Genomic DNA, 23,631 nt, shown 5'->3' with positions numbered 1-23,631 from the left:
ATTTTATTTTCAGACTCTAGATTTCAAATCTAGATTTCAAAAGGAAGATCTGTGAGTAACTCTCAAAAGTCATTTTTTGAAATATATGATAGTTTTTAAAATATGAAAGTATAATTTAGGAGGTCTTAAAATACTGCTTGTCAGTGGCAAAATAGGAACAAATAATATTGTGTTGCCTTTTTGAATTCCTAAGATAAAAAGGTAATTGCTATAGTTTCCAATAAATGGAGTTTTTCTTTTTCTAGGGGTTGAAGCAGAAGAATGGGGTAAATTTCTTCACACCAAAAATAAGGTAATCAATCACACAAGAATATTAATGAAGAGATAATATGTTGATACATTTTTTTGTACAAGTAGTTGATAATTTAGTTTCTTACGACTGGCAGTGTGTTATGTTATCTTGAAGCAACTGCTCCTTATAAAGTAAATCTTATCTTATTAGTAACATTTCTAACCATAGCAGTTTATTTGGAAGACACTTTATGTTGAGGCTTATTGTAATGTGGAAATTAACTGTTGTGGGATCAGGCAGCTTTGAAAAGCTCATGTAAACTAAGACTCCTTGGCTTAGAAAATACATGTATATATTAGAATTTACTAATTCTCTGAAGCAGATCTGTAGACATCCTTGAAATTTATCAACCCCTCACTTAAGAACTGTTGATCTTATCATGAATGTTGTCCTTTTTGTTTCAATAATTTTTAGCTTTACACGGATTTTGATGAAATTCGACAAGAAATTGAAAACGAAACAGAAAGGATTTCGGGAAATAATAAGGTAGGCATCTTTTTAGAGTTAGAATGTATAAACCTCAGTAAATATATCATTGAGAGTATTCTGTGTATAATGTGTTATGGGCATTGTAAATTCATAGTCCTGGTCTTTGAAACTAATGGAGTATTTTCACAAGTATATAAAAACCTTACTTAAAATCCCTTTTGTTTCTTAGAGCTTTCATATACTATCAAATATTTCATTTAGATGATTGTTTATCTTGTGATTTATATATCACTTATATAATTTTTGTATTTAATATTGCTATAGTAAGTTATTTTTTTCTGATGGATTGATTGTACTCTAACTCAAGAAGCATTATGTAACTTAGGAGATTTTGAAGAGCTCTCTTACCTGAGTAAGGCTAGATTTACTTACAAAAGTAAAGAGAGAAGTTTTCTTCGATGAAAATGAAAACTAATGTTAACAACTTAATTCCTGTTTTCTAACATTGTGAAAATTTAAAAAAAAAATGTGTCTAAGATGCCATTAATCTTGACACCAAGCACTATCACTGCTTCTCATAAATGCTCTGTTTTCTCTCCTTTCTTTATCCTTAACTATCTTTCTGTTTCCTTCCTTTTTTCTTTCTTTTCTTTTTTAACCTCCATTCTTATATTATCCAAAGGCTACTTAATCCAGCAAGTGGGCCCTGGCCTAGTACTAATATTCGACAAGTATTCACTGAGCCCTTTGATCTGCCAGATGTTGTGCTGAAGAGGTTGTCCTGACACAAAGGCATTTTTGAGCCACGTCAATTCTTTATGTCTAGTCAGGATATTTATCTCTCTGACTAAGCTTTGTTCATTATTGAACTCTGGGCTGTTAACCTTTGAGTTACTGCTGCTGCTGCTACCATACTTCCCTGAATTTCTAATGATTGTGTTGTATAGAAGAGGTAGAAAAAGTGGCAGCAAACTAGATTAGCTTGTTGTCTGTCCTGTAATTATATCAGGGATAATTTTAACTTCGGGGATGTTATTAATTGTAGTACCAGTCTGAATTCTCTCCTGTGTCCCCATGGATTTACTGAACTCAGGAATTGGTGGTAATTTTACATAGGGCTAGAATTTATAATGGATGTGACTAGTGTTTCAGAAAGGAAAATTTTAGTTAAACTAGACTGAATGTCATGAAAGATGAAGTCTGTATACCAACAAGATGTTTAATTTACGGTGGGGATGTGATATACTTACCTAGCAGGTTTTCTCACCCACAGTGTCCAAAAGATGAGAAGTCCCCTACCCCCAAATCTGTGAAAAATCTCTTCTTTCCTAAATCATGTTTGTAATGAAGTAAATGATACTTTGATCTTATGTAAGTAATTTCATATGTATAAATATCTAAATGATTTCATATGCCTAACATAAAGCCCTGAGGGATTTAAAATATTTATGAGATTGGAGTTGTAAAGGCATTTGAGCAAAGCTGTGTATTGGACATGAGAAGGGAATGCCTGAGAAGTACACAAGCTGGGTAGGTATGCTGAATATCAGCACAGGACTTTGGAACACTGATGTGTTTGAAATAGAAAAGTAGTTTGGAGTTATCTAATATAACTCAGAGTAAAGGATGTTTCAAAAAAGCTTTCTGTGAAATTAAAATTTTCAGTGGGTGTGTATGAAGGAAGATAAAAGGTAGGTAGATGAGAGGACATTTTAAAGGATAAAGAAGGGCATATGCAAAGACGAATGCACATTTTCTATGTGCCTTTTTACATGTATGACTCAGCTCTAAAACTTGTAGAGGGCCAGTGGTGAAGAGAAGGCAGTGTGTGTAATGATCTCAGTCTAGGGAAATAAAGGTATCTCTCACTATCCAAATTCTACTATTTGAATTCAGGAATCTGAAGATGCAGATAAATTTTCTGAGGAGTCTCTTAGAATATATGTTTTTGCTACCTGATATTCAAAGATTAGGAACCAAGTTGATGTGGATAACTTGTTACCTATGCCTCACTGTCTACTCAAGAACCTCATAAATTTGGATAGTGACACAGTGTTCTTTTGTTCAGCACTAAGTCTATTAAACGTACTTAAGAAATTGTATCTGTCTAGAACCAGAGAAAAGAATGTGGAATAATAAAGGAGAAATAAATTTTGTATATTAATGTTACAGGATTGAGTAAGCTTATAACCTGCTATATGGCTGGCTGGCTGCCTTACTTCCCATGGGTTTCATCAGGTTTTGATTGCTGAAATGTTTTAGGGATCATGGTTTAATTTGTATCTGAAAGCATCTAGAGTCTATCTACTTGAAATGAGATGTACTTTGCATTTTTATATTTCAATGAAATTTTAATGTGATTTTAATGTATTTTAAAACTTATTTTTAGGGAGTAAGCCCTGAGCCAATTCATCTTAAGATTTTTTCACCCAATGTTGTCAATCTGACACTTGTGGATTTGCCAGGAATGACCAAGGTAAAGATTAGTTGTTACTCATCGTGGATTTGGTCATGTTTGTTTTCACTCGAACAAATGTGGTTTTTACTTGACCTTATATGAGAATAATCAGCCTTTTTTTTTTTTTTTCCAGTCAACTTGATCTAGCAGCATTGATATAGTTGAGCCCTCCCTTCTCCTTGAAACACTTTCTTTACTTGGCTTCCACGACACCATACTCTGCAGGTTTCTCTCCAGCATCACTGTCCACTCCTTCTCTGTCTCTTTTGCTGGTTTCTTATCTTCCCAGTGTTAACAGTGAGTGCCTAGAACTCAGTTTTTAGACCTCTTGTCAAGTGGGTACACTTACCCCCCCTTGATGATTTCGTCGAAACTTATGGGTTTAAATACATGAATGTCTGTATGTTTACAGCATTTAAACATCTCCAGACTTTTGTAACTGTCTATTTGGCATGTCCACACACGTGTCTAGTAGACGTTTCAAACTTGTTATGTCTCGTGCTAAATTTCTGACCTGTCCCTCAAGCTGACTTGATCCTGCTATAATCTCCCCCACTAAATAAATGGCAACCCTCTTCTGTCAGTTGCTTAGCCAAAAAGTTTGTAGTCAGCCTTGATACTTTTTTATTCCACACTACTCTGTGAGCAGATCTTTTTGGCTCTCCTTACATTTAAAATATATCTAGAACTCTGTTGTATATACACATTTGTAGCTATATCCTCATCTAGCCACTATCATCTCACCTGCGTTACTGCAACAGCCTCCTAACAGGTCCTCCTCATAATCTGTTAAGTAATCAGCCAGAATGATGCTGTTAAGGTAAAAATTAGATTGTGTCATTCCTTGGCTCAAAATCTCTCCATTGGCTTTTCATTTCATTCACAGTAAAAGCTTAAGTTCTAAAAAGAGATTTAAAGTATCCTGTTACTCTTCTAACTCCTTCTGTTCCAGTGTTCTGACCTTATCATTCATCTTGCTGGAATATTCTTCCACTAGATATCTGCATGTAACTCTCCCTTATCTCCTTCAGTTTCTGGCCATTCTCTCAAATGTCATTATCTGAGTGAGTTCTTCCCTCATTATTTAAAAGCATAATCTGATTTCAAATAATTATCAGTCTCTCTTTTCTTAATGACTACCATGACATGTAATGTAGAACAGTGCCTGAAATATATTAGGCTGCCAATAAATATTTGGTAATTGAATGAATGAATGAATGAATGAATGAATGAATGAATGAATTTGTCTCTAGGAATTAGCACTGACCAATCCTTCACACAGTAAACTTCTGATATTTGCAAGAGGTACATTTTGAGGCTTTCACATATTACCAAATGCATACATACCACTACTAGTAGTATGTATATACTTTCTTCATTTTAACTGTAAATGGAGTAATGCCTACATTCTGTAGATTAAGTGAGGGGAGGCTGAGTTGATTTTTATTACTAGTTCCTTCTTCATTTGTCTTTGGTTCAGGTGCCTGTGGGTGATCAACCTAAGGATATTGAGCTTCAAATCCGAGAGCTCATTCTTCGCTTCATCAGTAATCCAAATTCCATCATCCTTGCTGTCACTGCTGCTAATACCGATATGGCCACATCAGAGGCCCTTAAGATTTCAAGAGAGGTAGATCCAGATGGTAAGGACAAATGTTTATATTTAATGAGATATGGTTGGTTAACAGTGGTAAATCTACCCTCAAGAAAGGAATATTTTTAAAAGGAATATCAAACTGTTAATACAGATTTAAAAAACAATGTGCTCCTATTCTGCTTATAATTACAACTAGAGATTCGGATGGAAAATAAAGTTTTAATGGGTTAGTTGCTGTATAGTCAAGGCAAAAATACTTAACATAATGTCCATATTTGTAATGGTTACCTGATGACTTTAAAATTATAATATGAGGGGCACCTGGGTGGCTCAGTCAGTTAAGTATCTGACTTCAGCTCAGGTCATGATCTCACAGCTCGTGGGTTCGAGCCCTGCATTGGGCTCTGTGCTGACAGCTCAGAGCCTGGAGCCTACTTTGGATTCTGTGTCTCCCTCTCTTCTGCCCTGCCCCTGCTCATGCTGTGTCTTTCTCCCCTTCAAAAATAAATAAACATTAAAAAAAATTTTTTTTAAATAATAAGATGGCTTTTCAAGGATGGTTTGTTTTGTAGAAATAAAATGATTTAGATTTTTGACTAGCTGACTTCTAAGAATAATTAACTCATAATTGATCATTGTTGATTATGATACAGTAGCTAATTGTGGTTATCTACATTCCGCAGAGGTAGAAAACATTTAGACAGACATAAGGCAGAGAAAATTCTTAGAAATAAAGGTAAAATCCTTTTATGAAGTATTCATAACCCCAAGGATTAGTTCATACTGTGGATCATTGTATGATAGTTGACTGATGCTGTGATATACATCTCATAGTATATATACAATGGCAGCTTATAAGAGAGTAATTATTATTGCTGCTAATAAATGTAGCTTTGCTCCACATAGGATCTAATTTTTTTACTGGAGTATTTGGGGGTTCTGTGGGCTGTGTCCTGTTTTCTTTTTTCTTGCTTTGAAGAAGAATTTGAAATAAAAATTTGGTAGGAAAAGTTAATGCTAAGGCTACTAATTAAAATTCCCATAAACAGTAATTTTTAAAAGTATTTTTATTTAATTTAAAGCTTTTAAGAAGTATTTACCACATGTTCATTTTAGATTGGAAGATAAGCTCTAGGGGCTCCTGGCTGGCTCAGACAGTGGAGCATATGACTCTTGATCTCAAGGTCATGAGTTTGAGCCCCACATTGTGGGTAGAGTTTACTTAAAAAATAATAGTAAGAAATAAATTAATTAAGCTCTATCAAAAGGTTTATTTAAATTTTACATTTATCATTTAAACTGTTAAGCATTTTATATGCATTCTATTTTAAACTGACCTTTGAGCCATAAATAGGATCATACTTTTGATCTAGTAATTTTTTTTTAAGTTTATTTATTTTGAAAGAGAGAAAGTGGGATAGGGGAAGAGAGAGGGAGAGAGTGAATCCCAAGGAGGCTCTACACTGTCAGCACAGACCCCGTTGCGGGGCTTGATCTCACGAACTGCAAGATCATGACCTGAACCACAGTCAAGAGTCGACTGAGCCACCCAGGCACCCCTTGATCTAGGAATCTGAATCTGGTCATATATTATAAGGAAATAGTCCCATCGAGTATTATTTATAGTGTCAAAAAATTAAATTCAACTTAATATATGGCCCATAGTAGGACTGATTAAGATTATAATAGATTAAGATAATAATAGATTATTAAGGTAGTGATGGGTAGGGAATCATTAAAAAGAATGATTTTGTAGATGTGAAGCAATGTTGAAAATGCCGTATGTAAAATTAGACATTGTGCAGAGCAGCTGCGGTTCTTACACATTACTGGTGGGAACGGTACCGGCCACTTTGAAGCGGTTTGTCAGTTTCTTAAAAAGTTCAGTCAGTACCACTCCTAGACATTTACCCATGTTAAATTAAAACCTATTATTTGTATCTCCTAAAACTGGAAACAACCCAAATGTTTCTCAAAGTACCAAACTATAGTATATTCCTACCATGGAACACTGCTTTGCAATGAAAAAGAATGAATTATTGATATATGCAACAACACAGATGACTCTCAAGTGCATTATGTCAAGTGAAAGAAGCCAGAGTCAAAAGGCTATATATATGTATATGATTCTATTTATGTCATATTCTGGAAAAGCAAATCTAGGAATAGAAAAGGGGTTTGAGGGGCACCTGGGTGGCTCAGTCGGTTGGGCCTCCGACTTCGGCTCAGGTCATGATCTGGTGGTTCGTGGGTTTGAGCCCCGTGTCGTGTTCTGTGCTGATGGCTCAAAGTCTGGAGCCTGCTTTGGGTTCTGTGTCTCCCTCTCTCTCTGTGCCTCTCTCTCTCCCTCTGTCTCAAAAATAAACATTGAAAAAAAATTTTTTAAAGAAAAGGGGTTTGATTGGGTGGTAGTACAAATAAATTTGGGGGGAAGTGATACAACTATTTTGTCTTGAGGTGGAAGTGACATAACTCTTTTGCATTTATCAAAACTCCTGGAACTATACAACAGGAGTGAGTAAATTTTAAATAGATTTTTAAAATACTTATAAAAAATGAGCCCTAAGAGCTAATAAAAAACACTATATGTGAAAAATTTTTTTAATTTTACATGATGATTAAAATAAGTTAGTTTTTATAATTTTCTATTTTTTTAAAAGTTTATTTTTGAAAGAGAGAGAGAGAAAGAGAAAACAGGGGAGGGGAGGGGTGGAGAGAGAGAGAGAAAGAGAGAGAATCCCAAGCAGGCTCGAGCCCAGTGCAGAGTTCGAACTCATGAACCATGAGATCATGACCTGAACTGAAATCAAGAGTCAGATGCTTAACTAACTGAGCCACCCAGGTGCCTCTAAAGTAAGTTTTTAAAAAGTATTTGTGGGTTAAGCATCCAACTCTTGATTTCAGCTCAGGTCATGAACTCGTGGTTTGTGAGATGGAGCCCCGATTCTGGCTTGGCACTGACCCCACAGAGCCTGCTTGGGATTCTCTTACCCTCTCTCTCTGCACTTGCCCAGCTTGCCCTCTCTCTGTCTCTGTCTCAAAGTAAATAAACTTTAAAAAGTATCTATAAGCAAAGGCTGGAAAAATACTGCCAAAATGATGACAGAAGTAACGTTAAGGAGGGATTATAGATGAGGATTTTTCTTTATTAATACTGAATAGCTTTATTTAATGGATCAATATCTTTTCTTTTTTGCATTTACCAGGTCGCAGAACCTTAGCTGTAATCACTAAACTTGACCTCATGGATGCGGGTACTGATGCCATGGATGTATTGATGGGAAGGGTTATACCAGTCAAACTTGGAATAATTGGAGTAGTTAACAGGTTAGCAATCAAGAATGGGATAATAATTGCAGCATTCCCATTTCAGAGCAAATCTGAATTTTCAAAAGTAATCTAAAATGTGATATGATCCCTCTTTTTCCCTTTTACTGTAACTGTGGTATTGTTAGGAATTCAGTGCTCTAAAGGGAGAAAAGATCCACTAAAGCCTCCTGTGGGTGTTTGTAATGGAAAGGATTTTTAAAGTAAGCAGTGCTATAAAGTGGAAGAAAATTTAATAGCGAGGCTTGAAAAATTCCTGCCTATTGTGTTATGTATGAGGAGTGCACTGGATAAGAAAAAAGAGTATTATTTAAATTTGCATGCAATCAAGAAAGAGTTTGTTAAGATGGTAGGATTTTAATAAATTGGTTTAACACCTTTGGCATTAGTGATTGATCCTTTGTATTTGCCAGGATGTGACTTGGAGAAATTTTATTAAAGGTATTCTAATAATGAATAGCTGGTATTAAAAATTGTGGAAAGGAAACTACTACTGAGTGTCTAATTATGTTTTAGAGACTTTACTGTGAGCAATTTGCAAATGGTATCTCTTTGAACCCTTACAACATCGCTGTGAGGTAGGTGTTGGTGTCTATTTTATAATTAGAAGGCTCAAGTTTTATATCTCCCAAAGTCACATGGTGAAAGCAGATTTCAAATGAAGCACTCTCTTAGTCCAAAGCCTTTATAAAGTAGGCAGCACTGAAATTAACAGGAGATCTGGGTTCTAGTCCTAGTTTGTCTCTAAACTAGATATATAATGTGGCCTTAAATGACACCTGACATGTTTGGGTTTCAGGCCTTTTAAAATGATACTGCTTTTCTCTCCCTCAAAAAGTAAATAAATAGATAAATAAAGGGATGCCTGGGTGGCTCATTTTGTTAAGTGTCCAACTCTTGATTTCAGCTCAAGTCATGATCTCACAGTCATGAGATCGAGGCCTGAGGTTGGGCTCCATGCTAGGTGTGGAGCCTGCTTAAGATTCTCTCTCACCCTCTCTCTCTGCCCCTTTTCCACTTGCACTTGCACGCCCCCCCTCCCTCTCTCTCTCCCTAAAAAAAAAAAAAAAAATTAAACAAATAAATAAAATGAAAATGTTTTTACTAAGTGATATCCAAGATCTCTTTCAGTTGTCTGCTTTATTCGTATGTCCTAACTCTCCTATACTTTGACTTCTCTTTTTGTTTTCTTTTCTTTTGTGTGTGTGTGTGTGTGTGTGTTTAATTCCCACTCTCTTTTCATGCGAGCTGGTGGTATAAAACTGTTGCATTTGTAGTTGACTGCTCTTCAAGTTAATTATTTTTGGTAGAAATCCATTGCCTGTCCATGCATAAAATATACAGCTGGCTATCATGCTTTTACTTTTTTCACGTGTCTATCCCTGTTACTTAAGAGTACTGCTTTTGACTATAGTGAATGGTAGTTACGAGTCCTAAACTATTCAGGCATTATTTACTTACAAGTCACAGATTGAATATAGGCTGAAGTACTTAACATGTGACCTTGCGTAGGTTAATGTCCCTGAGCCTCAGTTCCTTTGGCATAAAATGAAATAATACCTACTGCATAGTATTACTGCAAGAATTAAATAAAACAATCCGTATCAGGCATTACAAACAATGCTTGGTGCTATCATCATCATCATCATCATCATCCAAGGTATGTAGAAGACCTCAGTTGACTTTAGTTGAAAGGTTTTGTTATTTTTCAACCTTAGGAGCCAGCTAGACATTAACAATAAGAAGAGTGTAACTGATTCAATCCGTGATGAATATGCTTTTCTTCAAAAGAAATACCCATCCCTGGCTAATAGAAATGGAACAAAGTATCTTGCTAGGACTCTGAACAGGTAACATTTTTACCTCTTGAAAAATGAGATTTTGTTGGTTTGTTTGTTTGCTTGCCAGTAGGTGTCTGAGAGCTCTCATTTTTAGTTCTTTATATTTTCATAATGTTCTTATGTATATAGTTTCAGGTCTTGTTTCTTGTATGTAGGTTCTTGTAATATAGATATCTTTTTTTATTGGGGTGGTTGGCATTAAATTATGGAGTTTAGAAATGTGCAAGGGAATTTTAAGACATGTTAATTATGAAGTTCTTGACAGTCATTTATTTTTGGTGCTAGAACTAGATAACAAATGACTTAGTTTCCACTTGGGATTTCAGGAACTTAATTAAAATTTATAATTTTTCACATAATCTAGTCTTATTTTTGGATGCCTTCTATTATTCATAAAAAGAATTTAAGGTATGTACCTTGAATTTCTTAATACCCACTGATGGTAGAGGGACTGGAAGACCTTTTTAGGTAATTTATAAATGACTAAAATGAAAGCTGTTTTTTCTTTTGTCTTACTCTCTAAATAAAGGCTGATAGACTTGGATCTTAATAAGATTGATTTTCACTCTGCTAAGATAAGTCAGAAACAAAAATCATCTAGGTAGAATTATATTGAGTAGCATACTTTCTTTGAGGTAATTGTAATTAATATAGAAATAATAGGTTTCAGTTTATATTTGATTCTCTTAGCAACTGCTATAATTTTATGGGTTGAAGGCAAATTTAAAGTGTCAATCAAGTTGTCTTTGTTCAGACTAAGTATTTATTTCTAGCCTAAAATTGCATTATTTCCTGCCAAGACAAATTATTTGACAGCTTTCACCATTATTGGCATTTTAAAAATTTGAGCTGTTTGGGGCTTCAAAATACACAGTTTTACTTTAAATCATTTTTTCTAACCTTTGTTAGGTTACTGATGCATCACATCAGAGACTGCTTACCAGAGCTGAAAACAAGAATAAATGTTCTAGCTGCTCAGTATCAGTCTCTCCTAAATAGCTATGGTGAACCTGTGGATGATAAAAGTGCTACTTTACTCCAGCTTATTACCAAATTTGCCACAGAATATTGTAACACTATTGAAGGAACCGCAAAATATATTGAAACTTCAGAGCTGTAAGTAAAAAAAATTTTTGTATGGATTTGGTTACCTGAATTGCTAGGTTACTTTAACTTTTATAATAGTGACTTTAAATCTGAGATGATCTGATTGTGATTTATACTTACCTGTAAAGTAGTATTTTGCATAGGATGATGTCTGATGTATGTGTAAAAATGCTCTGTAAACTAAGTATAAAGCACAGTAAAAATTTCAGGTTTTTTTTTTTAATAAAACTTGGATAAATCTTTAAAATATTTGGTAACTTAACTCCTTAAATGTTCATTTCTTTAATATACACACTGTAATTATTCATGAAAAAAGGAAGAAAATGCAGATAAAAAGAATATATGACAAAATTACTTAATTCCACTAACTAGAAATACTCGCTGCTAATTTTGGCATGAATCTAGACATTTTTCTATGCATTATAAATGCCTGTATTACACATCTTCAAAAATCAGATGCTATACACGCTATTTTGGAATCATTTTGTAAATCAACATATCACAAACAACTAATATTACTTATACATTTCTATTATCAATCTTAAAATTTACATAGTATTTTATTTTCTAGGTACGCTCTCATTTCTTAAACCAGTACCTTACTACTGATACGTTGTTTTCATTTATACACAAATATAAAAAATGTTGTGATGGACTGTTTCCAGGGCATGTATCCAAGTAAACCCTTAGGATAAATTCCTAGAATAGAATTACTATGTCAAAGGTTATAACATCCTAAAAGCCTCTTACTGTTGCCATACTGTTAATAGATTGTATTAGCAATACATAAGAATGTTCATTTCTCTAAATTCTCACTTAAAAAAATCTTTTCATTTTGAAATAATTATAGACTTCCAGGAAGTTGCAAATAAATGTACAAGTAGGTCCTGTTAATCCTTCACCCCATCTTCCCCAGTGTTGATATCTTGTATATAGTACAGTAACAAAATGAGAAAACGGACATTGGTACAACCCACAGAGCTTATTCAGATTTCACCACTCATGAAATTATATATGCACTTTTGTGTGTTCTGTGTACTTTTGTGTGACCCAGGTGGCCTTATATAAGTGAGTTAACCCCATAAATTGTTGCATGGTTGGTTATTATATTTATAGCATATTGAGGGAAATAAAGATTACTAAGATGAATCTTTAAAGAGCTCAGTGGGGGCGTGCCTGGGTGGCTCAATTGGTTAGGTGTCTGACTTCAGCTCAGGTCATGATCTCATGGTTTGTGAGTTCAAGCCCTGCGTCAGGCTCTGTGCTGACAGCTCAGAGCTGGGAGCCTGCTTCGGATTCTGTGTCTCCCTCTCTCTCTATCCCTCCCATGCTTGCACTCTCTCTGTCTCTCTCTCTCTCTCAAAAATAAATAAACATTAAAAAATAAATAAATAAAAAAGAGCTTAGTGGGTAAGGTAGATCCAGGTAACCTGAGGCACAATTGTGTGGCAAACAGGAGTATAATCAAGTATTTTTATTTAAATACTTATTAAATACATATCCAGAAACATGCATATAATATATATGGGGGGTTTCATAAATAGTTAATAAAGTAAATACCTGTGTAACCACCTATTCAAGCCTTTAGGACACTGAAAAGACACCATTTACATTTCTCTCAGGGACTGGGAGAATGCCGTAGTTAGAATGTATTTGGGTTGGGCTCTGAATAGAACTTCGGGATGCAGTAAGTAGAAGAGTATTTTAGGCTTTGAACAGCGAAGAACAATGCAGGGTATATTTGCAGAATGGTATGTACAATGACAAGACATAACAGGAGGTAAGGCAGCAAAGGCATCTAAAAACAAGACTGTGGAAAGCCAGAGATCTTCAGAATTTGGAAGACTTCTTGCTATAACAGACAGAACACTTCTGATCAGAGGAGTACCCATTTTAGAAGTATAATTATGGTGATTTTGAAAAATTATTTGGAGAAGGGAAAGGTTGAAGGCAGACTGGTCATTTTAACTGGTAATTTTAAGTATAATTTAATGGCATTAATACAGTCACAATATTGTCTAACCATCAAATGGTGTCTCTTTGTAAAATTTTTTATCACCTCAACAGAAACTCTGTATCCATTAAGCAGTATCTCTTTGTTCCCTCCTCCTCGTCTCTAGGAACCTCTGATTTGCTTTGTCTCTATGAATCTGCCAGTTCTAGGTATTTCATATAAGGGGAATCATACAGTATTTGTCCTTTTGTGTCTGCCTTATTTCACCTAGCATAATGTTAGGCTAGTTCACCTTCTGCCTAGACAACTGTAAGAAAGTAGTGAATAGTAGAGATTTCTTTAAATTTTTTTTTTCTTTTTTTAGTGTTTATTTCTGAGACAGAGACAGAGCATGAGTGGAGGAGGAAGAAAGAGAGAGGGAAACACAGAATCTGAAGCAGGCTCCTGGCTCTGAGCTGTCAGCACAGAGCCCGACGCGGGGCTCGAACTCCCAGACTGTGAGATCATGACCTGAGCCGAAGTCGGTCGCTCAACCGACTGAGCCACCCAGGCGCCCCAGTAGAGATTTGTTTAAAGCAGGAGTAGGCAAACTGTAGCCCATTGGCTAAGAATGATTTTTATATTTTTAAATAGTTGAAAAAAAATTCAGAGAATATTTCATGACATGAAAATTATATAGAATCCACATTTCTGTGTGCCTGAGTTTTACTGGAATACAGCTATACTTATTATATTTTGTCTGTGGCTGCTTTTGTGCTCAGTGGTAGAACAGAGTGGTTGTGACAGACTGTATGGCCTGAAAAGTCTAAACTACTATCTGGCCCTTTACAGGAAAAGTTTATTTATCTCCCCTCTAAATTGTGAATAGACAGAAACAAATAAGATACCATTCCTGGTCTTTTCAAAAGCTTATAGTTGAAGAAAACTAGGGAGAGAAAAGATGTTCTGTAGTTCTTAGTTGACTGTGTTTTGACAGAACAGCTCTGTGTGCACACACACATACACATGTGAATGCCCTTCTTCTCCATTAAAAGAAAAAAATAGAGAAACTGGTTCATAATGGAGTTAAGAGCACATGAAAATGATCTAAATGTAATCGTTTATCTGAGACGTTATCAGAAAATAAGACCGTAAAGACTTCTAACTTGCACCTTCTTTCCCTTTTAGTAATAACAGGAATCATATACTTGATTGCCTTTCAGATGCGGTGGTGCTCGGATATGTTATATTTTCCATGAGACTTTTGGGCGAACTTTAGAATCTGTTGACCCACTAGGTGGCCTTAACACTATTGACATTTTGACTGCCATTAGAAATGCTACTGTGAGTATGCTCGGCTTAGAATTTTTTTTAAAAAGAGGTTAAAGGTTTATTATAATTTTTAACCCATTAACTATATCTTTTTAAATGAACTGTACAGCCTCTTTGCCCTCATACTTGATATTAGGAAGCACTTTTCATGAAAAATACCAAACAATGTGATTTATTTTAACCTAAGGAAGAGCTAAAATTGTCTATAGCTATAATAAGAGCTCAACTTTTTTTTTTACTACTTTTTTTTTTTAGGGTCCTCGTCCTGCTTTGTTTGTGCCTGAAGTTTCATTTGAGTTACTGGTCAAGCGGCAAATCAAACGTCTGGAAGAACCCAGCCTGCGTTGTGTGGAACTAGTTCATGAGGAAATGCAAAGGATCATTCAGCACTGTAGCAATTACAGTACACAGGTAACAGACAAATGTAACGGGTGTCCGACTAAGTAGTAAAATACGGAAGGGGTCGTTTCATGGGATGGGAGGAAATCTGTAAGATGGGTTAACAGTTAAGTTCAGATCTGTAGCTTCCTTTTCTAAAAGTGCTTTGAAGTAGTCAGCTTACATGTAGCTTAGAATCTATTTCATTAATTATATAATTTTCCTTTAAACAAAGTAGACTTCTGTGTTTCTTTCTTCCATCATATTTAGGAGTTGTTGCGGTTTCCTAAACTTCATGATGCCATAGTTGAAGTAGTGACTTGTCTTCTTCGTAAACGGTTACCTGTTACAAATGAAATGGTGAGCTGTTATTTTGACAAGTCATCATTGTAATCACTGTTGAAGCTTTTTGTACAGCAGTATGAGTACTTTAGAGTTCAGGCATGTTTTCCAGTATAGTGGCAAGAAAAAGCTTAGTGAACTTCCATTATTATTTCAAAGGAAACTTCAGTAATTCTGGTATAAAGTACATTTTTCTTCATATTTTCATCATCGTTAGCCTGCAGCCACAGGTTTTCATGAGAATGGAGTTCCTCTTGAGGATTGTGAATGGTTTTGCTCTATTACGTAGCACCACTGATCTAATGGAAAATTAGCTTTGTCTTCAGCCCCAGTAAACTGAGCCTTTAGAGCAAGCTCTTATTTTAACTCTGGCACATGACAATAATTTGGCCACTTCTAGTTTGCTTTTGATGGCCCAGTACTGTAATGTCATGGTTGCTTGCTACTATTCTGTGGGTTGCTGCTATCCTTAAAAATGCTGAAATTGGCAAAAATGTGGGAAAAGCATTTGAAATTGCCTTTGTGTCTCTATTTGTTGGTTGTTTTGTTTACCTTCCTGGTCACTAAAAGTGCATTTGGGATGGTGGTGAGCCCCAGTGGAGGTTTACTAAGAGTACAAGACCATCCTTGGAAGTGGAGGATGTAATCCCTGCCACTCGGTTGTTTCCCTTGCGAGTGCAGCCCCCAGAATGAGAGGAGTAAAGATATGTAGTTCACCTGGTCTCAGGGTCCACCTAGTGAGATGACAGAATCATTGGAATTTCATTTGAATAGATCCTTTTCACCTGGTTTTGACATTTTAATGCTGTTCTAATACCTGAGATTTGTTGGAACGGTGCAGATGAAGGGGTTAGTTAAATCTCTGCAATACTGGAGGAATTAATTTCAGCTTTCCTTTTTTCCTTTTTCCTTTTTTTTAAGTTTATTTTGAGAGCGAGAGAGCTAGTGAGGGAGGTGGGGGCAAGGAGAGAGAGAGAATTCCATGCAGGCTCTGCATGGCCTAAACTCATGAACCGTGAGATCATGACCTGAGGTGAAATCAAGAGTCTGATGCTTAACCGACTGAACCACCCAGGCACGCGCCCCTTAGCTTTCCTTTTTGATTATTGTCCCGTTAGGATTTCAGACCACGTATAATATTTAAACTAGGTTTGTCATAAGTAAGGCTCAGGTCTTTAAATGTATCCTTTACTCAAAGTTAACATCTTTGACTTTATCTGATTATGAAATATTTTCTTGTTGAAACTGAACTGAAACGTTGATGTGCAATAGCAGATGATCTGAGGTTTTAATAGCAAGGTTACATAAAGCCTTCGAACTTAGATTTGCATTGGGTAAATTTTTTTTTTTTCTAACAAAATACCTCTAACTACCTTAAGGTCACTATCTCACCCCCTTAGAAATGCAGTCTTAGATGATGAAATATTAATAAAAGAGGAAATTCTAATATGGCATAACATGTATTAGTTGGAGTATAAATATTGAGTATTTATTAAGGCATCAGTTTCCCATACTGCCTTTTTTAGAACTATTTAGTAAGTTGTGTTTCCTAAATTAGAATTAGGTTGACCTGTTTTAGTATATAGCCTAATTTAATTTTTTTTCTAGGTCCATAACTTAGTGGCAATTGAACTGGCTTACATCAACACAAAACATCCAGACTTTGCTGATGCTTGTGGGCTGATGAACAATAATATAGAGGTAAATACAATTTGAATTGTCTCTTTTGAGAGAGAAAATCCACTGTAAATCAGTTGTATCAAATTTACCAAGCATGGCATAAGTATAAAACATACAGATACCTATTGTTGTCTGTTACATCCCAGGAAGTATGCTAAGGGCATTACATTGTTATGTTAAATTGAATTCTCAAAACCACCCGATGTTAAATTGAATTCTCAAAACCACCCGGAGGCATTATTCTCATTTTCTCTTTCCGAAGCTGTAACTCAGAGGGGATCTGGGATTCACTGATTTAGTGTTGAAGGACTGCCTGGCTGGCTCTCTCTCAGTAACTGTTGTAGTTTATTCAGGTTGAAGAGTCAAAAAAGTGAATGTTTAAAATTGCTTTTATTTGGCTCTAAAAGCTGGGAAGGAAACATTCTAAGAACTACCTAAATTAATGGTAAATTTTCACCAGTACTGGGGTGGCTGCATTTCATGGCTCTTTTTTTCCATTTGAGGTTAATGTTGCAAGTTGCAGAAGATCTCACATGGAGCCAAGGCTGGTGGATAAAGCAATGCTACTTTTATCCAAGAATAGTAAATTTTTCTGCTATGCCTTAATCCAGTAAGACCTCAGAGTTCCCTTCTATATAAAATTTCCTTTCATGCAAATGGATGGAGAGAAAATTGTAAACATGGAATTTGGGAACTGGAGAGGACCCAAGGTCATCATCAACTTCAGTCCTTTGGTTAAATAGATGAAGAATCTCAGGCCCACAGATGGTTAAGTGTTATCTTAGTGCTTATTTTCCTGGGTGCTGTTAAAAAGAAACAAGCATCTTTAACAGGTATAGGGAACTATTTTTAGCTACATAGCTGGGGTAAGTTAGTGTCAGAAAAAAATTTAAAAAATGCACGTAAGTAAGCATTTTAAAGCACTTGGAAAGTGCACCAGATAACTGTTACATGAAAAATGCATGTCGATCTTGTTTTAGGACTAGGATTTAGTCCTTGTAACACTGAAACGACCTTCATGGAAAACTTATGTATGGAACAGTTTTTGTAATACTGACAAGGTAATTTATAATTTTTTTTTTTAATGTTTGTTTATTTTTGAGAGAGAGAGAGAGAGAGAGCGAGCATGAGTGGGGGAGGAGCAGAGAGAGGGAGACACAGAATCTGAAGCAGGCTCCAGGCTCTGAGCTGTCAGCACAGAGCGCAACGCGGGGCTCGAACTCACCAGCCATGAGATCATGACCTGAACCAAAGTCGGACACTTAACTGACTGAGCCACCCAGGCGTCCTGACAAGGTCATTTATGATGGGATTTCAGCTAAGTTTTGTTTTGTTTTGTTTTGTTTTAAACAAATGAGTAGGTCTCTGTTTTTAATGACTCCATGACAAAGAACTTTATTTGAATATTCTATTTGAATCTTTACAACCCTTTGAGGGTAGATAATGTTAACAAATGACAAAACTGAGGGCTTAGGAAGAATTGGTAACCTCTCTGGTCAACAAAGCAAATAAGCCAGGATGCTTTCCAGGACCCCTAAGGTCGTAACAAGTTGGTAACAGACTAGGATGAGAATTTCTGGGTTCCAGATTCTGCCCCCCCCCCTTTTTTTTTTTTGCTTTGTGTCCCTCTTCAAAACGTACATTTTAATATGGAAAACTTTTTACTCTGAAGATTGTTAAAATCCACACATTTTTATCATGTATTGTTTATCACTGGACTACCTCATAAAAAAAAATGAAAATTGGTCAAGAATCTGTCAAAAGAAAGTCTTACCCATAAAAGGTCAATATGGAAGCTTTGTTAACATCTTTTTTTGCAGGCTTGAGAGTGTTCACGAAGTGGTTTCTACTTAGGAGCAGTTTTGACTTTATTGAACCTAAATGCTTTTCTGTGTATCTGTTGCTGCTGAGAGAGCCGTTAACACATACATCTCACTCTTGAACCTGTCCTGGTGCTCTGACATACAGTAGGTGTTCACCACCTGTTGATTTGAATGTCAGTTTCTTAAGCTTTGTACCAGAGTTACCTGATAACAGCAAAGTAGAAGAGTGGGTGGTCCATCAGTCTGTTAAATTAGGTTACAGAAAGGACTGTTTTCACTGCTCCATTTATTTCTGGGAGATAGTAGAATGAAGGAAACGGAACATCCTTAAAGGATAACCTCCACCACAGATACCTCTTACGGTTTTGTGTGTGGGGGTTGTGGGAATTTCACGTAGATGTGTGCAGGTTAGAGTGAGGTTTAAAGGCTTAAGTATTCTGTCATCTGTGCACTTAAGATTCTACATGGTATGCTGAAGGCTGATGTACACATTTATGTGGGACAGTTTCAATCTGTGATTTTTAGTGGGGAAAGCAAAGATGTCAGTCCATTGCCCCTCATTTGAGAATCCCTGGTTTAGGGAGCCACTGTCACTGACGTTGTATTGTATCCTTCAGGTGTGTTGGGCAGAAAAAAAGATTGAGAAGCATTGGGTTAAATGATTTCTTGTTTGTTTTAAAATAAAATTATGGCATGAGTCCCAACAGTGAGAGGATATACTGTAAGTCATTCCACACTTTTCAATTCAGCTGAACATTTTTTAGTAGGCTTGTATCTCAGTGCTCTGATAATTACTTTGGTTTTGTTTGGTTGTGTTTTCTAGGAACAAAGGAGAAACAGGCTAGCGAGAGAATTACCTTCAGCCGTATCACGAGACAAGGTAAAAAACAGTATTTTTAAAGCATATTCCCAACATGCAAAGATGGATTGGGTAAGCCTCAGTTCTAGAGTAATTTTTTTCTCTCTTCACTATTCCATTGGAATTATTTCATTGTTTGAGTGAAGGTATTTCAAGTTGAAAAATAGGTTTTTTTTTTAAAGCTGATTTATATTATGAGTGAGCGAGAGCGCATGTGTGTATATGCACGCACGAGCAGGGGAGGGGCAGAAAGGGAGAGAGAAAATCTAAAGCTGGCTCCACACTGTCCATGCAAAGACTGACATGGGACTCAGACTCACAAACTGTGAGATCATGACCTGAGCCGAAAACCAAGAGCCGGATGTTTAACTGACCCGAGCCACCAGGCCCCCTTAAAAATAGGTTTTGAGTAATTTAAAGTTAATGGTATCTTGAATACATTAGAAAAAATGCTTAAAGTTGGATTTTAAATATCAAGCTTTTAAAAGTTTAAGGTGACTTTATCAACTCTGTGCAATTAGTTGAAATGACCAATGGATGACTTTACTATAAAACAAGAAGGTATTTTAGAGAGGGAAAAATAATATGCATATAATAGGTTCTGGTTACCTGTAATAAGTTGCATACATTAAAATGTGTGTATACAAATCTGTTATCTTAAATCCTTTACCAGAAAAGATCTTACCAGATTCCAAAAATAAAAACGATTTGGATTGTCCTTAGGTACTCATTGCAGAAGGCTTTTAACAAAGTGGTAACAGTATAAGAAATAAGGAAGAATAAAAAATAATTTTATGTCCCATGGTTCCTTTTGTTTCTCATGTTACTTTACTAATTTGATGCAGAGAAGAAAAATTTACATGTATAGAATGTTTTCTGAATGCATCTTTGGCATCCTTGATTTTCTTTCCCTGCATTTTTTACCTTTAGTCTTATAAAGTTCCAAGTGCTTTGGCACCTGCCTCCCAGGAGCCCTCCCCTGCTGCTTCTGCTGAGGCTGATGGCAAGGTCTGTTCTGATTCTTAATCTAAGCCTGCATGCCTGGTTGTTTGGTGCAACATAATCATCTGGAAACAACACACTGTACACTGAATAGAATATTAATTTGGGATATTGTGCTAAGGTTAGATTTAGTCTAACAAGAATTCTGAATTATGTAACTGTATACTTCATAAATTATTGTTGACATGCCTTTGCTTGCCAGATAGCAGAAACACACAGAAAAATAATTTAAAGAGGAAATTATCCTGCAGTTTTGAAATTCACACCATTGGTATTTAAATTTTGCTTGTTAAACTGCATGTTTTAACATATCTTTTAACAGTTAATTCAGGACAGCAGAAGAGAAACTAAAAATGTGAGTCTCTTGCTTCAGAATGGAAATGTACCTTTGGTTCTCACTGAAACACTGTCTTCAAAATCACTGAAGAAGCTGTTTGTGCAGTAGCATCTATCTCTTGTCTGTGTTCCATTTTTTATTGTTTTTCTTTTCTAATCCTTTTAAGATGGCATTCGTTCTAGTTTTAACATTTCTTTAAATAACAACAATAGGCTTTCCTACTAGTTTCGATTTTAATATTGTGGTAGGAAATTAAGATTCCAGAGGTGGAAGTTGTTATATGTTTGGACATTTCCTCTTTAAAAGTTCTGACATTGGTCCGGTACTAATGGATAATCCCCTCCTGCAGCTTCCTTATGCTTCCATTCAGTTTGCATTGTCACCTCAATGTGTAGCTTAAAATGTGCCTCAACAGCTTAAGCAAATTCAAAACAAAGGGGACTGGGAGAGTTTGAGACTGTCAATTCTTGAGAACTTTTTTTGGAGAAAATTATTAATCAGTAAACTATTCAGACCCATCCATATTTAGTTTTTTCTGCATTTAGCTCCTTTCCTCACTGTCCAGATTTAAGGTGCTGAACCTCAAAACTTTATAAATGTTTTACCTCTCTCAGCCCCCTGTGCTCAGGTTTTAGAGACCATCTAAATCATTGCTTTGGGTTTTACTTCACTCATGGCATCACCCTGAATTTGCTTAGTTTCCTTATAATTTCTATCATTCATGTGTAGTTAATAGGTATTTAAAGTATAATTACTCATTTTAAAATCAGTGTATAAATATACTGCCTGTATTTAGATATGGCCTATCTTAACAGACATATTAGAGACAAATTTGGGCCAGTGTTTTAATTCAGAAAGATACCCCATTCGCAATGACTTTTTAAAAATATGTTTCAGGTCTACAAATTATAATTTGACACCTGTATACACTTGTAATGTGATCGCCCCCAAAAGTCTACTTAACCGGTTGTCACCCTACAATTGGTCTTCAGATCTGTTATCTATGAGCTTTAAAAAAAAAAAACAAAAACATTTTTAAACAGTTGCCATAACGCATTTCTGTTAGAAGTTTGGAGGTCATCTTAACTCCATTTTAGATTAGAAGATCTTTTTAAAGAGCGTCTAAAAACACTGCTTAAGTGTTGATGAGTTACTGTTTTTCCCATTATCCTACACATCTTTTCTAACATATCCTAGAAAAGAAAGTGCAAGAGCACTTGTGGTTAATGGTAGTGCTAGATTCCTTTCAGCAGATCTTTTCTCAAGAGTATAGACATGAAGGAAATTTACATTGTGTTTATGTCACATCCTATGTTTTAGGCAGTTTAAAGTCACATCAGCCTAAGAATCGTGAGTGTGTTACAGAGTTTGTAGGTTTATCCTATGATATTTTGTTGACTGTTAAACTCTGAAGTTTTGGAAACAGGAGTTCACAGAACTTTTGGAGAGATCACAGTTCAACAGTGTGTAAGGTTCCTTTGAAAAAAAGCTGAATGGCAGCTGTTTTGTTTTTCATAGTGGTAGAGGAGTTGGAGAAGAGGAAGAATTTTAAAGTTAGCAAACGATAAAAACTCAGTCTACTGGCTGAGGCCTGGAAATTACAACAGAACCTCTTAGACAGCTCAGGGTTCCAGTTATACATGCCACCCGCCATCTCTTTCTGACCCAGTTATCTGTCTGAATAGATGAGATTCCAGATGGGTACAGGATGTGTGTTCTTGACTGCTGTCAAGGAAAATGAACTTTGTTTAGTTAAGGTCCGATAGGATACGATTGGAACAGATTTTGGAACGTTTTTTTCAGGTTGCATCTGGAGGTGGTGGGGTCGGAGACGGTGTTCAGGAACCAACAACAGGCAACTGGAGAGGAATGCTGAAAACTTCAAAAGCTGAAGAGTTGTTAGCTGAGGAAAAATCAAAACCAATTCCAATTATGCCAGCCAGTCCCCAAAAAGGCCATGCTGTCAATCTGCTGGATGTGGTAAGCCATGCAAATAGGTTCAGCACTAGTGAGATAACCCTGTTATTCGGAGAACACTTTAAAAGACAAAAGAAAAAGTCACAAAAACTTACTGAACTTAAACATTTATTGTTGAGAGCATGCGTGCAAGTAGGGGAGGAGCAGAGAGAGGAGGAGACAGAATCCAAAGCAGGCTCCAGGCTCTGAGCTGTCAGCACAGAGCCCAACGTGGGGCTCAAACTCACAAACTGTTATGTTAGATCATCACCTGAGCCGAAGTTGGACGCTTAACTGAGTCACCCAGGCGCCCCAAACTTACTGAACTTTTATTTGAAAATGGCACAAAAACAAAGTTTCTTCCCTTCACCCCATTTAGCCAGTTCCTGTTGCACGAAAACTATCTGCGCGTGAACAGAGAGACTGTGAGGTCATTGAGCGACTCATCAAATCGTATTTTCTCATTGTCAGAAAGAATATTCAAGACAGGTTAGTACTATAAATCAGAGCATATGTATACTGCTGGATAACTCCATAATCAGTTTTGAAAATACATGTATTTAAAACATTTTTAGGCTTTGATTCTAAGTTAGTGGATCATCTGATGGTTTTATTTTACAGTGTGCCAAAGGCAGTAATGCACTTTTTGGTGAATCATGTGAAAGATACTCTTCAGAGTGAGTTAGTAGGACAGCTGTATAAATCATCCTTACTGGATGATCTTCTGACTGAATCCGAGGACATGGCACAGCGCAGGAAGGAAGCTGCGGACATGCTAAAGGTATCGCAAATGCTTCTGAATCTTCACACCCGGGGCTGGGTTGTAGATATAAACACTACATTCTGATCCCTGGAGATACACAGTCATCACAGGATGGCTAGTCTATTTTTTTGCATAGTACTTGATTAGATTTTTAGACTGAAGGTACTAGTTGTAT

General features: G+C 36.1%; 1 protein-coding gene across 9 annotated transcripts in view; it reads left to right on the top strand.

The window, feature by feature from the left end:
• The window catches only part of DNM1L (dynamin 1 like), a 49,307-nt gene that overhangs the window by 23,777 nt on the left and 1,899 nt on the right, over nucleotides 1–23,631 (top strand). For 3 of the 9 annotated variants that reach the window (XM_040488460.1, XM_040488452.1, XM_040488454.1), the window contains 17 exons: nucleotides 246–292; nucleotides 707–778; nucleotides 3,111–3,197; nucleotides 4,660–4,822; nucleotides 7,983–8,103; nucleotides 9,822–9,953; nucleotides 10,854–11,060; nucleotides 14,208–14,328; nucleotides 14,572–14,727; nucleotides 14,965–15,054; nucleotides 16,645–16,737; nucleotides 19,363–19,419; nucleotides 20,329–20,406; nucleotides 20,723–20,755; nucleotides 22,541–22,717; nucleotides 23,073–23,182; nucleotides 23,315–23,474. In XM_040488460.1, coding sequence (XP_040344394.1) covers nucleotides 246–292; nucleotides 707–778; nucleotides 3,111–3,197; nucleotides 4,660–4,822; nucleotides 7,983–8,103; nucleotides 9,822–9,953; nucleotides 10,854–11,060; nucleotides 14,208–14,328; nucleotides 14,572–14,727; nucleotides 14,965–15,054; nucleotides 16,645–16,737; nucleotides 19,363–19,419; nucleotides 20,329–20,406; nucleotides 20,723–20,755; nucleotides 22,541–22,717; nucleotides 23,073–23,182; nucleotides 23,315–23,474 — 1,904 coding nt within the window. The remainder of the gene's footprint in view (nucleotides 1–245; nucleotides 293–706; nucleotides 779–3,110; nucleotides 3,198–4,659; nucleotides 4,823–7,982; nucleotides 8,104–9,821; nucleotides 9,954–10,853; nucleotides 11,061–14,207; nucleotides 14,329–14,571; nucleotides 14,728–14,964; nucleotides 15,055–16,644; nucleotides 16,738–19,362; nucleotides 19,420–20,328; nucleotides 20,407–20,722; nucleotides 20,756–22,540; nucleotides 22,718–23,072; nucleotides 23,183–23,314; nucleotides 23,475–23,631) is intronic. The other 6 variants (XM_040488458.1, XM_040488456.1, XM_040488455.1 and 3 more) reach the window with 3 other exon arrangements.

The sequence above is a fragment of the Herpailurus yagouaroundi genome, unplaced genomic scaffold (genome assembly GCF_014898765.1).
Source record: "Herpailurus yagouaroundi ecotype Mexico unplaced genomic scaffold, PumYag 166, whole genome shotgun sequence".
Taxonomy (NCBI): Eukaryota; Metazoa; Chordata; class Mammalia; order Carnivora; family Felidae; genus Herpailurus; species Herpailurus yagouaroundi.
Note: the sequence above shows the minus strand (reverse complement) of the source record. Positions and strands in the feature narration are given on the sequence as shown.